Raw genomic sequence first — 16,245 nt, 5'->3', positions numbered from 1 at the left:
TTTCCCTGTACTCTTTCTCCAATTGCTTGTTATTGGTATATAGAAAGGCTACTGATTTTTGTAGATTGATTTTATCACCTGCCTCTATACTGAAAGTGTTGATCAGTTCTAGGACTTTTCTGGTGGAATTTTTGGGATCTCTTAGGTATGGTATCATATCATCTGTAAAGTGATAGTTTGACCTCTTCTTTTCCAGTTAGTACTCCTTTAATTTCCTTCTCCTGTCTTATTGCTCTAGCAAGAGTTTCAAGCACTACATTGAAAAGTAGTAGAGATAGTGGACATCCTTGTCTGGTTCTTGATTTTAATGGGAATGCTGCCAGTTTTTCTCCATTTAGAATGATGTTGGCTGTTGGTTTGTTGTATATGGCTTTAATTGTGTTGAGGTATGTTCCCTCCAGTCCAGTTCCCTCTAGGACTTTGAACATAAATCATGCTGAATTTTGTCAAAAGTCTTCTCTGAATCTATTGAGATGACTATATGGTTTTGTCTTTGAGTCCATTTATATGAGTAATGATGTTTATTGACTTCTGTATATTGAACCATCCCTGCATCTCTGGGATAAAGCCTACTTGGTCATGGTGAAGGATCTCTTTGATGTGTGTCTGTATGAGGTTTGCAAGTATTTTGTTGAGAATTTTTGCATCTATGTTCATTAAGGATATAGGTCTATAGTTTTCCTTTTTGGTTGTATCTTTACCTGGCTTTGGTATTAGAGTGATGCTGGCTTCATAGAAGGAATTTAGGAGTTCTCCCTCTGTTTCTATAGTTTTGAATAAATTAAGTAGTATTGGATGTAGATCTTCTTTAAATGTCTGATAGAATTCTGCTGTAAATCCATCTGGGCATGGGCTTTTTTTAGTTGGGAGATTTTGTATTAGTGTTTCGATTTCCTTATATGATATGGGTCTGTTTAAACTGTTGATCTTTTCTTGGTTTAACTTTGGTGGTTCCCATGCTTTTAAATACCTATCCATTTCTTTTAGATTTTCAAATTTAGTAGTGCATAGGTTTTTAAAATATTCCCTTATAATGGCCTGAATCTTTCACAGTCTTTTTGGTGTCTGTTATGATGTTTCCCATTTCTTCTCTGATTTTGTTAACTTGGACTTACTCTTTCTTTTGGTTAACTGGGTTATCTGTCTATCTTGTTTAGCTTTTCAAAGGACCAGCTCTTAGATTCATTGATACTTTCTATTGTTTTCTTTGTTTCTACTTCATTAATTTTTGCTCTTATTTTTCTTATTTCTTCTCTTCTGCTGCGTTTAAGTTTCATTTGTTCTTGCCTTTCCAGGGTCTTGAGTTGCAGTGTTAAGTGTTAAGGCATTTATTTGAGCTCTTTCCTATTTTTTAATGTAGGCACTTAGAGCTATAAACTTCCCTCTTAGGACCGCTTTTAAAGTGTCCCAGAGGTTGTGTTATGCTGTCCTTTTTGTTGAATTCCAGGAATTCTGTTATTTCTTTCTTAATTTCTCTTTTGACCCGTTTAGCAGTTAGCAGTGTGTTGTTCAATTGCCACAAGTTCGTGTAGTGACTAGGGCTTTGTCCAGTGTTGATTTTGAGTTTTATTGCATTGTTGTCTGATAGAATGTATGGGATTATTTCAATATTCTTGTATTTGTTGAGGTTTATTTTGTGGCCCAGTATGAGGTCAATTTTTGAAAAAGTTCCATGGGGTGCTGAGTAGAAAGTGTATTCTTTGGTGCTTGGGTGGAATATTCGAAAGATGTCTGTTAGGTCCATTTGGTATATGGTACGTTTAATTAAGATGTCTCTCTGTTTATTCTTTGACCTTTCTAATGGAGACAGTGTGATATTGAAGTCCCCTACTATTACTGAGTTCGGGTTAATCTGTGTCTTAAAGTCCTATAGTGTTGTTTTTATGAATTTGAGTGCACCAGAGTTTGATACATATATTTTAAGGATTTTAATATCTTATTGATAAACTGTTCCTTTGATCAGAATGAAGTGACCCTCCATATCTCTTCTGAGTAGTTTTAGTTTGAAGTCTATTTTGTCAGACATTAGAATTGCAACCCCTGCTTGTTTCTTAGTGCCATTTGCTTGAAATATTCTTTTCCATTCTTTCACCTTAAGGTAGTGCCTGTCCTTGAAGGTGAGATAGGTTTCTTGCAGACAGCAAAGCAATGGATTTTGTTTCTTAATCCATTCGCTTAGCCTGTGTCTTTTGACTGGGGAGTTCAGATATTTAAGGTTATTATTGAAAGATGTATATTGGTTGTCATCATTTTAATGGCTGTTTGTGTTCTCTGTCTAATTTTGTGCTTCCTCAATTATACCTTTATTTTCTTTCGTTGCCCCTGGGGTATAATTGTTTCTCTCTCCTCTCTCTGTATTGCTTCAAGTATTCTTTGAAGGGCTGGTTTCATGGACATGTCTTCTTTCAGGCTTTTCATGTCATGGAAGATTTTTCTTTCCCCCTCAACTATAATAGACATTTTTGCTGGGTAAAGTATTCTGGGCTGACATCTATTGTCATGTAGAACTGGAAATACCTTGGTCCAGGCTCTTCTGGCTTTCATAGTTTGCTTTGATAAGTCAGCTGTAATTCTGATGGACTTTCCTTTGTATGTGACTTGTTGTTTTTCTTTTGCTGCTCTCAGTATTCTCTCTTTCTTCTGTATATTTAGTGTTTTTACTATGATATGTCGTGAGGCGTTTCTTTTCTGATCCTGTCTATTTGGTATTCTATGTGTGCTTACTGTATTTGTATGGGGATGTCTTTCCTTAATTTCAGGAAATTCTCTTCTATAATCCTGTTTAAGATCTGGTCAGCACTATTAACCTGAATTCCTACGATCTGTAGATTTGGACTTTTCATGGTGTTCCACATCTCTTGCATATTCCATTCCTGTATTTTTTTAAATTTTCCATAATTGTTGCTTGAGTGGTCCAGTTCTTCAACTTTATCCTCCAGTGTTGATATTCTGTTTTCCATTTCATTCATTCTAGTGGTGAGGCTTTCCCCTGTTGTTTAAAGTTGGCTTATTGAGTTTTGCACTTCCTTCTTCATTTCTGCCTGAGTTTTCTTCAATGTTTCTCTCTCTTTTGTGAATTCATTCAGAAGTTTATTCTTATCTTCTTTTAGCTCTTTGATTTGTTTTTTCGTGTCTTCTTTAAATTCGTTGAATTCCTTGATCATGTTTATGATTGTTCTTTTAAATTCAGTGTCCTGGGTTATCTCTAGAGGATTCTCCTTGTAGAACTCTTCTACAGGATTGGTGGAGTTTTGTGGGGACATAGTGTTTTGGCTTTCCATTTTATTCTTTCATTGTGATCTGGGTATGTGAATTTCTTTCATTGTTTATAATTCTGATATGAGAATTAAGTTGAAGTATGCTTCTGTTTGTATTATTGGGATGCCTAGATCCTTTTTTTATTGGTTATGTAAAGCTGGTTGGTACAGGGTTCAGGTTCTCTCAGGTTTAATTTGTTGGGAACTGATGGCTTCAGATCAACTATTCAGGAGTACCCAGGGAAGCCCAATTCAGGATCCAGTCAGGTACACTCAGGCTTCCTTCACCAAGTGGAGGCAGGATCTGGGTGCTATCAGGCAGTCTACCCTCTCAGGTTGTCTTCTAGGATCTCAGCCTTAGCCTACCAAATCCAGATCTGCCCTGGGGCCTTGGGAAGGGCCTCATGAAATCCCAGGTAGGGGGATGGGTATGGCACAATTAGGGGAAGCTCACCACCACGTGGAGGCAGGATCCTGGGGCTCTCAGGCAGTCCCCTGCCTGCTCAGCCCCTCTGTCAGAGAGAGGTGTGAGGAAGGCCAGAACTCTGCTCTCTCTGGCAGTCTGATGAGATAAGAGCTGCTATACCAGTGAAGGTTGGAACCCACTCTTTCAGGCTGTCTGCTAGGATCTCAGCCTTTGCCTACCAAAGCCAGATCTGTCCTGGGGCCTTGGGAGGTGCCTCTTGAAATCCCAGGTAGAGGGATGGGTGTGGTGCAATTAGAGGACACTCACCACCACTGGGAGGCAGGATCGGGGCCTCTCAGCCCCTCTGTCAGAGAGAGGCCATGAGGCCAGAACTGAGCACTCTCTCACTGTGTGCTGAGATCCAAGCCACCACAAGATGGAGGTCAGAACTCCATTGGCTTTTTCTAAAGCCTTTAGTGTTAGTTATCCCTCCTCCAAATGCTCCCTCCTCTACCCCACCCTCCAATTTCCCACCCCCTTTGACACTGCCTACCCTGTTATTCCCTTTCCACCCTTTATATCACTGCATTCTACCTCCACTCTCAGGAAGCCACCCCACCCCCACCCCACCCGTGGCCATTTATTAGTTTCTTAACCTCTCTGGATTTTCATATTAATTCTTTGAGAATTTCATACAATGTATTTTGGTCATAGTTACCCCCACTCCTCCCCATCAACCCCCACTTCCCTACCTCCCCAACTTTGTGGGGGTTTTTTTGTTGTTTTAAATAACCCATTGAACCCAATTTGTGATGCCCATATAGTCTCCAGGGTGTGGGGCCATTTACTAGAGCCTGGTCTTCCTACCAGGAGCTTTGTTCTTAAAGAAAACATACTCTCCCTCCCCCAGAAGCCATCAGCTGTCCATAGCTCCTCAGGTAGAGGTAGAGGGCTCATGAACCCTGCTAGAATACTGACCAGCTTGATCTTGTGCACGCAACCACAGGTGCTGTGAATTCCTGAGTGCAGCAGTCCTGTCATGTCCAGAAGAAACTGTTTCACTCTGGTCTTCACCAACTTCTGACTCTTCTCATCTTTCTGCCTCCTCTTCGGTGATGGTCTCTGCTCCTTGGGGTGGGGGGATAATATAGATGTCCCATTTGTGACTGCACACTTCACTGACACTTATTCTCTGCCTTTTGACCCCAATCTCCTTACTTTCTAAATAGACAAACATGCCCATTTATGAGTACGAATACATCAAATACTTGCATTGAAGAAAATGTTACACCCACCTTTATTCTTTTTCCTTTGTATCAATTTAATATTCCTGAAGAAATATTAGTAAAATGCTGTGTACAGTTTTAGCAGGGTCTAACGATCCCTTCCTGTGGTCGTTTTATCCTTTGGCTTGTTTTGGAATATAGAAGCCATGAAACAATATAAATTCAAGCTTTGCATGGTGATGACCCTTATAATACCAGCACTTGAAAGTTGAGGTAGGAGGATGAAAGGTTTAAGTTTCAGCTGGGCCACATAGGACTTGTCTCCAAATAATTTATAAGAAGAAGAAGAAAAACTGTAAATAAAAAAACTGCTGATAATTGGGGTATTTGAAAGTTACCTTGGGAAATTCTGTATACTAAGAGAAGTGATTGGGGATATATCAAAATAAAACAATGTGAGATTGTTTTCATTCTGGATCAAGAAGCTTTGGTAATAACAAAGAAGACAGAGGAATTTTTACTAAATCACTACATGAGCATTTGCCATATTCCCACATGCCTTTAGTATTTACCAGCTAATATGTACATATTATACATATTTTCATGGTAATGAACCTGTGTCAATCTTCCTTTACAGAGACATTATATGTTGTGTGTGCTGTTAGAAGCTGGAGGCTGCACATCCAAAGCTACTGGGAATCCTGGTCCAGATTGTATATATGTGGATCAGGTCAGAACAACTCTTCATCAGCTAGAAGGAGTAGATTCACGCATAGATGAACAGCTAGCCACATCTCCAGGGCCCTCTTTGTCTTCTGCTGACTGGTTCCTTGCTGTACCGCGTGAAAAAGCAGATAGTCTGACCACTTCACCTGTCCTTAATAGGCTTCAGGGGACTTCCAAAGCAGCAACCTCACCAACATGCCGACGAGCCTTTTTTGGTGATTATTCCTTCAAGACACGGAAACCCAATCCTTCCCAGAGCAGTGGAGGATGGGAGCCTAGTTATGAAGATGAAGCCGGTGTTGGGCTTAGCCCACACACTACCCCAGATGTGGTACAAAAGCAGAGAGAATATGATGGCTCAGAAGATAGTGGGGCTTTGCTTAAGGTTTGTGTTCATTCAAGTGTGGATTTTGTAACACTAGTCCTTGTTTGAATTAGTGACTGTTTTAGCCATCATTGTCAAACCAAAGGCCTAGAACCTGAAAAAGAAGAAATATCAAGTACCAACACAGGAACCCCTTGATATCTAGGACATTCATTTCACAGTGCTTCCAGGGAGAGAAGCTTTCGTCTTGCTGTTCACATGCATCAGTCTTTTCTTTGTTCACAATAATAACAGAGCATCCTAGCTTTGGGGCATTTTCAAGGCTAATCTGACTAAAATATTTAGCAAAAATACATCAGAATGGGTGCTCAGGTGGAAACACCTATTTTTTTATAGCTAAATGTTTTTTAATCTGTACTTATATGATGGCCACAAACATTAAAGTGTGGCTATAAAACAACGAATATGTTCGTACTTGAGGCAATCGTTTTTCTTGATTATTTTTCCACCCATGGTAATATGTACCATCAATATCTAATAACTGGCAAAGTCAACACCCTCAGGAGCTTTGCACTTACTGTCCTGATCCTGATGTCTCTCTAGGCATATTTGAAACTTGCTATCTGGGTGGATGGAGCTGATGCCAGACAAGGCACTGAAAATGGGCACCAGTGAAGTCTGTGCTTCTGAGTGGCATGGCATGCACAAGCATAGATTCCCTCTCTTAGACCCAAGCAGCTGGATGATGTTGGAGTCCTGAATGGAATACTCAGGAAGTGCACACACCATAGCTGTAACTCCTTATCTCAGATGGTGAAATTAGTAGGAAACACAGTATAAAGGAATTTGAATAGATTTATTTATAACAAAGGTTTGAACAGCTCCCATGAGAAATCAAATTGACCTTTAAGATTCAGCCATTCAGGGCTGGAGAAATGACTCAGCAGTTAAGAGCACTGGCTACTCTTGCAGAGGACATGGAATCTTTTCCCAGCACCCACGTGGCAGCTAACAATGTCCATAACTCCAGTTCCAGGGGATCTAATGTCCTCTTCTGGCCTCCGTGGGCATTGCACTACGTGGATGCAGGCAAAACACTCATACTGGCAGCTACAAACTGTCCTTAACTCCAGCTCCAGTGGAATCTAAAGCCTTCTTCTGACCTCCATGGCACTGCACAACACAGGTGCACTCACATACATGCATGCAATACACTCATACACATAAAATAAAAATAATAAAGTATATTTTAAAATATTTAGCCATTCAACAAATGTATATTAAATACCTACTAAGGATCAAGGGTGATGCCACACAAAAGAAATATAAAGTGACTAAGACAACTAAGACATAGATCCATTACCTTGAGAAGTACAGGCTATAGGGAGGAAGACAAATATACTTACATGTAAATTTGGTAATTGCTATGGTGGGGAGTTTTCACTTGCCCTCCCTTACCTTACCCTGGGATCTTCCTTAGTAAAGGGTAAGCCAAGAGATATAAATTAGCATAAAAATATTTAAAGGAAGCATTGTAAAATAGCTCTCTTAGAAGTGTTTTAATTTTTCAATCATCTTTGCTGTCTGGTTCTATTCTTAGATACAAACTGATTAACTTAACTGTTTTCCAGGTCACTAAGAAGAAGTCGATCCTTCCAAATCCATTTCATTTGGGAAATTTGAAAAGGGAACTTTCAGAAAAAGAATTAGAAGTATATAACACAATGAAGTAAGAAACTTCTAGCATTTTTTTTACTTAAACTCATCTTTGAGGATGTTTTATAATGAGAATGTGCAGATGATTCAATATGTATAATTATGATATAGCTTGTGGATCTGATTTAGTATTTATATATTTCTTTAACATTTAATCACACATTTGGGGAGATGAACATTTTTATATTTTGTTATTTTTATTTTTTATGTGTGTAAGTGTTATGCCTACATGTAGGTGGGTGCACTTGTATTGTGCAGTGCCCTCAGGGGTCAGAAGAGGGTGTTGGATCCCCTGGAACTGGAGTTATGGATGATTGTTGGCCGCCATGTAGGTGCTGAGAATTGAACCTAGGTTCTCTGAAAGCCATCTCTCCAGCTCCCATATTCCTATTTTAAGAGATTAAAAACACTCAAAGTAGTATTTCAAAATGTGAAAGCCCCTCTACCTCTCGCCCACGGATAACTTCCTTTTTGTATTTTTAACTTTTAAATTATAGTTTAAAAACTAATCTTAGACTCTGGTGCATGCCCAGTCATCAAAGCCCAGTGCTTGGGAATGATAGCTAATAATGTCTTACTGCTTAGACTAGCCCACTACTAATGACAGTAGATGAGAGCAAAGGCTTGGCCCTTTGCCTGAATTCAAGACAACTCTGGAAGGCCTTCCAAGCTTCCTACCTCCAGCTGGTAGATGCAAGACCTCTGTGGTAACTGCAGCACAGTTCACTTTCTCTCTCTGACACACTCTGCTTCTGTCACACACCCCTCAGCTGTAGTTTCATGGAGCATTCCCCACTAACTTCTCCCTGTGCATCTTCCTCTCAGTCTGGGTCCTAGGAGCTGAGCTGGTCCTGTAACAAATAGGTAAAACATCAAACTTACATTGAGTAAGGAATTTTGAGGTAAAGACAAGACAGAATATATAATTACCTTATGAAGTGTTATATAGTCATTTGTTAGTGTGTGTCTCTGTGTGCATATGTGCTTGTGTGTGTGCAGATGCACATGTGTATGCATGCATGTAGAGGCCAGATAACAACCATAGTTGTCATTCCTGAGGAACTGCCTACCTTATTTTTTGAGACAGGGTCTCTCACTGACCTGGAGTTTCACCAAATAAGCTAAGTTAGTGGCTAGTGAGTCACAGGGATCTGCCTGTCTTCACCTACCCAGTAGTAGGGTTGCAAGTACATACCACCATACCTAGTTTTTTTCCATGCGTTCTGGAGTTCAAATTTAGGTCCTCTTGCTTCAAGGCCAGCAACTTTACCAACTGAACTATCTCCTAGCCCCACATAGTCACTTCTTGTTGAACATTCATTGTGTGGCTAGCAACCTGGTCTGCCTGAGTCTTCATACCTGTTACTTAATTTTGATGTTGTTGTGTGGGCCCAGCTAGAGTTACAAAATGAACTACAGACTTTCCTTAAGCAATTAGACATCTAGAAATAGAATTCAGATACACAAAAGAGTGTATAACTGTCACCTTATCAGTGAAACATTTTTAAAGTCTAAGTGTGTAAAACACAGAGTTGCCAAGAAGTACTTTTTTCTGCAGTTAAGGCAAAAATAAGATAAAACGTATCTATATAAAATAATGCTCTGAAAATAAAATGTATCAAAATTTGGTATTTAATGCTTCCACATGTGAATGTTTAATTTTTAATAGGCAAAGTTTTTAAGCAAGTAATTTTGAATGAAACTTTTTATAGGTATCCTGAAGCCCCTTGACAAAACCCTTGTCTTCCATTTAGTAATTAACTTAATAAAATTTATAGGTTCTGCTAACCTGAGATTAAATATGGGAGGAAAAGCTGAGGAAGCAAAGAAAAAGTGAAAATAATAAGAGAATACAGACAATAAGGAAGAGTGTAATAATAAGTAGAATATTATCAGTTATTAGCACAATGATATAGAGTATTCGTTCAACTTTTTAATTGCTAATCATTTTATATTTCTTCAGGATCATCAATTTTACTGTCATGTAAAGGAGTTAAACATTGTTGAACAATGTGTTTAGCTTGCTGGAAGATACATGTGTTCTGCCTCTAAGCTGATAATTGTTACTCTAGTTGAGAGCTCACCCCGGCATCAGCTGAGTTATTCATTACCAGTCATGGTAAAAGGGGGCCAAAGCCAATTTTGTTTGTTTAGTAAAGAGACAATTAAGTTCCTTGCAAATAAATTGGTGTGTATTCTTTCAGAGCTTGTGCTATTTGTCTCTGTTAAGGGAATTAACGATAGCCTAACATGTACTTTAGTTAAGGACAAGGAACTAAATGTTTGGTCCAGTTTCCCTTCCCTGATTGTGCTACTAATATTATTTTGTACGTAAAACCTTCTGAGAACACTACAGAATTTAAAATGAAACAATACTTTTGCATTTACTTAAACTTCCTTCTCTGTGTCTTCTTTTCAAGATTGACATCTGGACCTGAGAATACACTCTTCCACTATGTTGCTTTAGAGACAGTGCAAGGCATCTTCATTGCTCCCACCCATGAAGAGGTGGCACAGCTCAGCGGCTCCCTCCACTCTCAGCTAATAAAGAATTTCCATCAGTGTTGTCTTTCCATTCGTGCAATTTTCCAACAGACATTGGTGGAAGAGGTAAATAATTAAATACAGTCTTCTGCCAATATCAGCTCTCTCTACTGTATAGTCAACATGACCAGCAGTGTTTTATTTAATTGTTTCATTTTAACGTTAGCCAATATAATTTCTGGGTCAAAAGGATTGTACTATGATACTTAACCTCATATCTTTTTTGTAACACTGAGTTATATATCCTGGAATATTATTTCTGAAAATGGTGGACCTAGATTTTCTATAGCAAAGTAAAATGTGATAGTTTATAAAATCAGATAACCTCTCATGTTTGATATCTGTGATTTAACCATTACCATTACTTGATCATTAACATCTATCAATTTTATTCCTTAAATAACTAATAATTCTTCAAGTATTCATTAACCAGTGAGAGGAATTAGTGAACATAATAGGTTAGAGTTGTGGACACAGCATGCAGATGTTTTAGCACAGTTTGTTAACTGATTGCTAGTTTTTTTCAGTGAAATTTCAGTTAATGCTGCACCTAATGAAAAACAGTAATATATATAACTAAAAGGTCAATTAGGCCAGCCATAGTAGCACATACCATTAATTCCAGCACTTAGGAGGCAAAAGCAGGTGGATCTCTGTGAGTTCCAGGCCAGCCTGGTCTACATAGTGAGTTCCAGGCCAGCCAGGGCTATATAGTGAAACCCAGTCTCACAAAACAAAACAAATGAAAAAGATCAATTAGTTTGTTTTGATGATAGGGAAAAATTTTATTAAGACAAACATACAGAGATTCAGGGTTAGGGATGTAGGTCAGTTCACATAGAATGCTTTCCTAAAGGAAGTCCTGAATTCCGTCCCTAGCACTGAGTAAACTTGGTGTGGTGATACGTACCTGTAAATCCTAGCACTCAGGAGTTGAAGGCAGGAGGATTAGAAACTCAAGGTCATCTTCAGCCTCATAGCAAGTCCAAGACCAGCCTAGACTTCATGAGATCCTATCCCAAAAAAAGAGAAGGGCTGGAGATATGACTCAGCAATTAAGAACACGTACTACTACTCTTGTAGAGGACCAGGTTTCCATTCCTAGTACCCATATCAAGTGACTTACAACTGCCTATAATTCTGACTTCAGGGCATCTGATGCCATTTGGCCTCCTTAGTCACTTGAATCTTTTTTTAAGGGAGGAGAAGGGAATGGAGGGAGGGAAGAAGGAAGGGAGAGAGGAAGCTAAGGAAGAAGGAGAGAAGGAGGGAGAGGTTTACTTTTAGCTGGTCTGACATCCTTCCAGAAGTAACTTTGAAGACAATTGTAATGTATCTAACATACCAATTTTGTGAAAAACTTGGGTTTAAAAGTAGAACATTGGGCTGGGAGTGAAGAGCCACATCCTAAGCCTTGACTTTTTCCTGTTTCCTCAGCTTGTCAAGTGATCTGGCTAGATGATATCACTTCTCAGGGCCCATTCAATACTAAAAGTCTATCTTATAAGACTTCTTCAAGTTCTCAGACATTGTTATTAGCAAAAGCATTATGTTTGACCAGGATACCCTTTGTGCTTTGGGTTCTTAGGCTTTTCCTTCCCACATTAACACACTGGTTGATGCTCTAAGGGAATATATCATTAACTTATTTGATTATATTTAGTAACAACTGGTATTTCTCATATTAAATATTGAGGTACCCATTAATCACTAGACACTATTCTATGCACTAGGAAATGAAACATACTAAATCCCATCCCTGAAGCCTGTTTTCTAATGCTGGAGATAAATAAATTAGCAAATAGTATGTCCAGTAAAATAAGTGTCAAGAGAATAATTGTGCTGAATAGCTTTAGTGTCAACTTGATACACCTGGGTTGAGGGAGCCTCAATTGGGCAATTGCCTCTATTGGACTGGCCTGTGGCCATGTCTGAGGGGCATCTTCTTGATGAGTGATGTGGGAGCGCCCAGCCCACTGTGGGTGGTGCCACCCCTGGGCAAGTGGGCCTATGTAGCATAAGAAAGCAGGTTGAGCAGGGGCCAGGGGAGCAAGCCAGTAAGCAGCATTCCTCCATGGCCTGTACTCCAGCTCCTGATTCCAGGTTCCTGCCCTGAGTTCCTACCTTGGGCTCCCCGATGAACTGTGACCCGGGAGATGTAAGATAAATAAACCCTTTCCTCCCCAAGTTGGTACTGGTCAGAGTGTTTTGTCACAGCAATGAAGAAACAAACCAGAACAATAATAAACATGGAAGGCTGAGTGGTAGAGGTTACTATTTTACAAGGTCCCTCTGGTCACATCAAGCCATTTGTGAAGACATGAATGAAGTGAGGGAGAGAGCTATGTGGCTGTCTGGAAGGCACAGCTTTTGACAGAGGGACAGCAAGTGCAGGACAGCTGCAGAGTTGGAGGGGCTGGGAGCTCTGGAGTGAGTGTCCCAGGTTCAAGAGATAAGATCACTAAGGTAACTAAGGTCATACATGGCCTAGGTGGTTATGATAAGGATTTCTTTCTATAAGAAATGGAGCCTTCTTGCACACTTTCCAGTAGAGAAGGGATATAATCATTAGTTTTTAAAGAATTTTTGGGTCCTCTTTAGAAATTGGTCTGTCAGTTAATAAGGATGGAAGCAGGGACCAGTTAGGAGGCTATTAAAATCCTCAAAGCAAGAGATGTTAGTGGCATCTAAATGCTGGATATGTACTGGAAGATGAATCAAAAGGACTTCTTGATGAATTATATAAACAATTTCAAGAGACAACAGCAAGAATGACCCCACTATTATGATCTGGAAGTATATGCTGAAATAAACCCTTTCAATCCCAAATTGCTTTGGGTCAGAGTGTTTTATCACTGCAGAGAAGGGAAATTAGAATAGAATTTGTTACCAGGAAAAGTCGGGTATTACTGTGGTAGAACTGACCACTTTGTTTTGAGGAAGAATTGTGGAAGCAATTGGAACATTGAGCTGGAAAAGCTGTTGAGTGCTCAGAGTTTAATGAGCCATTCCATGGGAGTTTGGAAAATAAAAATGCTGAAAGAAATGTAGACAACTAAGGCATGGCTTGTGAAGTTTCAGAGGAAAGCAAAGACTTTCAGGGCTGTTTGTGTGATATTTTGGGTTAAGAATCTGTGTTGGTTATTCTGGGGCTGAAGAATTAGCTATGGTCAAGAATAAGGGATCAATCATCATTGAGATAAACTCTTACGGGGTGTATTCCCTCATCATCAGCACACAGAAACTATAGTCCTGGAGTCCAAGGCTACATCTCAAGCTGGTAGCTAGAACTTGGCAATGTGTAAGAGTCAACTACTTGGTACTGGTTTTGAAGGCATGGAAAGCCACTTGAGTTCCTGACTGACTTCCCTCAATGATGGACTATAACCTGTAAACTGAAATAAACCCTTTCTTCCCCTAAGTTTCTTTGGGTTAGTTTGTTATCAAAGAGGCAGAAAAGAAATTTAGGACAAGTCTCAATTCTATGTCTGTTATTGTTTTGCTAAAACTTTGTTTACTTGCTTGGTTTTTGTTCTGTTTTGTTTTGCTTTGTTTTTTGTTTTGTTTTGTCTGAGGCAAAGTCTTTCTGTGTAGCCCAAACTGGCCTTGAACTGGTATTCCTCCTGTCTCAGTTTCCCAAATACTGGGATTGATAGGTGTACACCACCACACCCAGTGCTAATGCTGTAATAAATCTGAAATTTAGACATTGTGCATCATGGAAGTGAAAAAACTACTTTAAATATATGTGCTTTAGGTTAGGTTAATTACAGAATCTTTTTTCTTAAGACAGAAAGGTCTTGTTATATAGCTCCAGCTAGCCTGAAACTCACTATGTGGGCCTCAGTCTCACAGAAATCCACCAGCCTCTGCCTTCCAAATGCTGGGATTAAAGGTGGTGCATGCCTTTAACCCCAACACACGGGAGGCAGAGGCAGGCGGATCTCTAAGTTCAAGACCAGCCTGGTCTACATAGTGAGTTCCAGGCCAGCTGAAGCTACAGGGAGACCCTGTCTCAAAAAGATAAAAAAAAAATAAAAGGTGTGTGCCACCATGTTTGGCTTAATTACTGAATTACTGAATCTTTTAAAAACTGCCCACTCCATGTGTGTGTGTGTGTGTGTGTGTGTGTGTGTGTCTGTGTGTCTGTGTGTCTGTGTGTCTGTGTGTGACTGTGTCTGTGTGTCTGTGTTTGTTTTACTGGGAATAGAATCCCAGGGCTTCATAAGTACTACTTACATAGCCAACATAGGGCTATAGCTCTCTTAGCTACAACCTCATCTTTTATTAGAGAAGCTTTTATTCATATATTTGCACTTAAGTGCCTACGTTCAAGCACTACTGCTTTTATAAAATACAAAAATAAGACTGGGCATTTTGGCCCACAACTTTAATCCTAGTACTCAGGAGGCAGAGGCAGGTGGATCACCACAAGTTTAAGACTAGCCTAATCTACATAGTGAGTTTCATGAGTTTCAAACAACCAGGGGTATATAGTGGGACACTGCCTCAAAATATTAATTAATTAATTAATTAATTAATAGGGACTGGAGAGATGGCTCAGTAGTTAAGAGCACTTGTTGCTCTTACAGAGAACTGGAACTCAGCTCTTGCCACCCACATCAGGCAGCTCACAATGACCTGAGAGTCCAGCTCCTGGAGATCTGACATTTTTCTGGCCTCCTTGGGTACCTGATCACATGTGCACACATATACACACACAGACACACAGAGAACACATTAAAGAAAAACTCAGAAAGAAAAGGAAGATAGCCAATTTGAGACCAGTTCCAGGCCAGCCAGAGCTACATATAAGACCCTGTCTCAAAAAAGACCCAAAACCAAAAACAGTGTTCATGGTGACACAAGCCTGTAATTCCAGCACTTGGGAGACAGAGAGAGGCAAGCAGATCTCTGTGAGATCAAGGCCGGCCTGACCTACATAGTGAGTTCCAAGCCAACTGGAACTACAGAGAGACCCTGTGCTTTAAAAATGAAAGAAAGAAGGAAGGAGGAACAAGGCAGGGAGGGAGGGAGGGAGGGAGGGAGGGAGGGAGGGAGGGAGGAAAAGAAGGCCTTCGAAAGGAATAGTACTTCATCTCTGCCTGCAAGGAAAGCTTATAGTCTTTCCCTGTGCCTATGAAGTCTTAATACTTAATATTTAAACTAAATATTGAGCAAGGGTAGGAATTTTCATGCAGGAAAGGGGGGAATGACCCTGCAGGCCTCTACATATTGGAATCAGCCAGTTCAGCTACTTATGTGAAGACATTTTCTCATTTTATTTTTCCTTTTCTATCCCCAGTTCTGGGTGTTGAATCCAGGGCTTTGTAAATACTAAGCAAGCACTGAGCTACATTCCCAGCACAGTAACATTTTAAAGTAACACTGTTAATACCAGTTAATACTAACAGCAGCTATTAATTTACAGAAAAATAAAGCACTAAATGGTGAAGATCATTCCAATTTTACAAGTTCAGCATCTTCTCTCACCCCTGTGAAAGAACATGGTGTCTTGTTTGAATGCACACCTGAAAACTGGACTGACCAGAAAAAAGCACCGCCAGTTATGGCTTACTGGGTAGTAGGGTAAGTAAGAAAAGAGTATTTGAATGTAAGTAAAATGTTAGAAAAATGAGAAAAAAGCAGCAGGGGTGATGTAAAGTATTAGCATGGTGAGCTGGAGAGATGACTCAACAGCTAAGAGCACTAGCAGTACTTGCAGAGGACCTGGGTTCAGTTCCCAGCATTCACATACTAACAACCACCCATAACTCCAGTTCTGAGGGATCTGACACCCTCTTCTGGCCTCTGCAGGTACTGTACACACAGGTGCACTTACATACATGCAGGCTAAACACTCATACACATAAAAAAAAATCTAAGTTTTTAAAAGTGTTAACTTGGGATTATAAATCAAGCTGTTATATTTTTAATAAATTTTTAAGTTTTTTATTTGCTGAATACCTCTCATTCTTCCAAAGGGGATAAGAGAGGATAATTTGGGTGGAGGTATTTTGGATTTTATCAAAGAACCTTGTCTGT

The 16,245-nt window shown here is 39.7% G+C and overlaps 1 protein-coding gene across 3 annotated transcripts in view; it reads left to right on the top strand.

Moving 5' to 3' along the window:
* The window catches only part of Intu (inturned planar cell polarity protein), a 124,653-nt gene that overhangs the window by 104,400 nt on the left and 4,008 nt on the right, over nucleotides 1-16,245 (top strand). For all 3 annotated transcript variants that reach the window (XR_003847902.1, XM_029558974.1, XM_008823687.3), the window contains 4 exons: nucleotides 5,527-6,000; nucleotides 7,572-7,669; nucleotides 10,077-10,266; nucleotides 15,632-15,789. Coding sequence is in view for 2 of the 3 variants with exons in the window: in XM_029558974.1 (XP_029414834.1) it covers nucleotides 5,527-6,000; nucleotides 7,572-7,669; nucleotides 10,077-10,266; nucleotides 15,632-15,789 (920 nt within the window). In the remaining variant the exon portion in view is untranslated. The remainder of the gene's footprint in view (nucleotides 1-5,526; nucleotides 6,001-7,571; nucleotides 7,670-10,076; nucleotides 10,267-15,631; nucleotides 15,790-16,245) is intronic.

The sequence above is a fragment of the Nannospalax galili genome, unplaced genomic scaffold (genome assembly GCF_000622305.1).
Source record: "Nannospalax galili isolate Female #2095 unplaced genomic scaffold, S.galili_v1.0 scaffold1109, whole genome shotgun sequence".
Classification (NCBI taxonomy): Eukaryota; Metazoa; Chordata; class Mammalia; order Rodentia; family Spalacidae; genus Nannospalax; species Nannospalax galili.
This window is presented reverse-complemented; position numbering and strand designations above follow the sequence as displayed.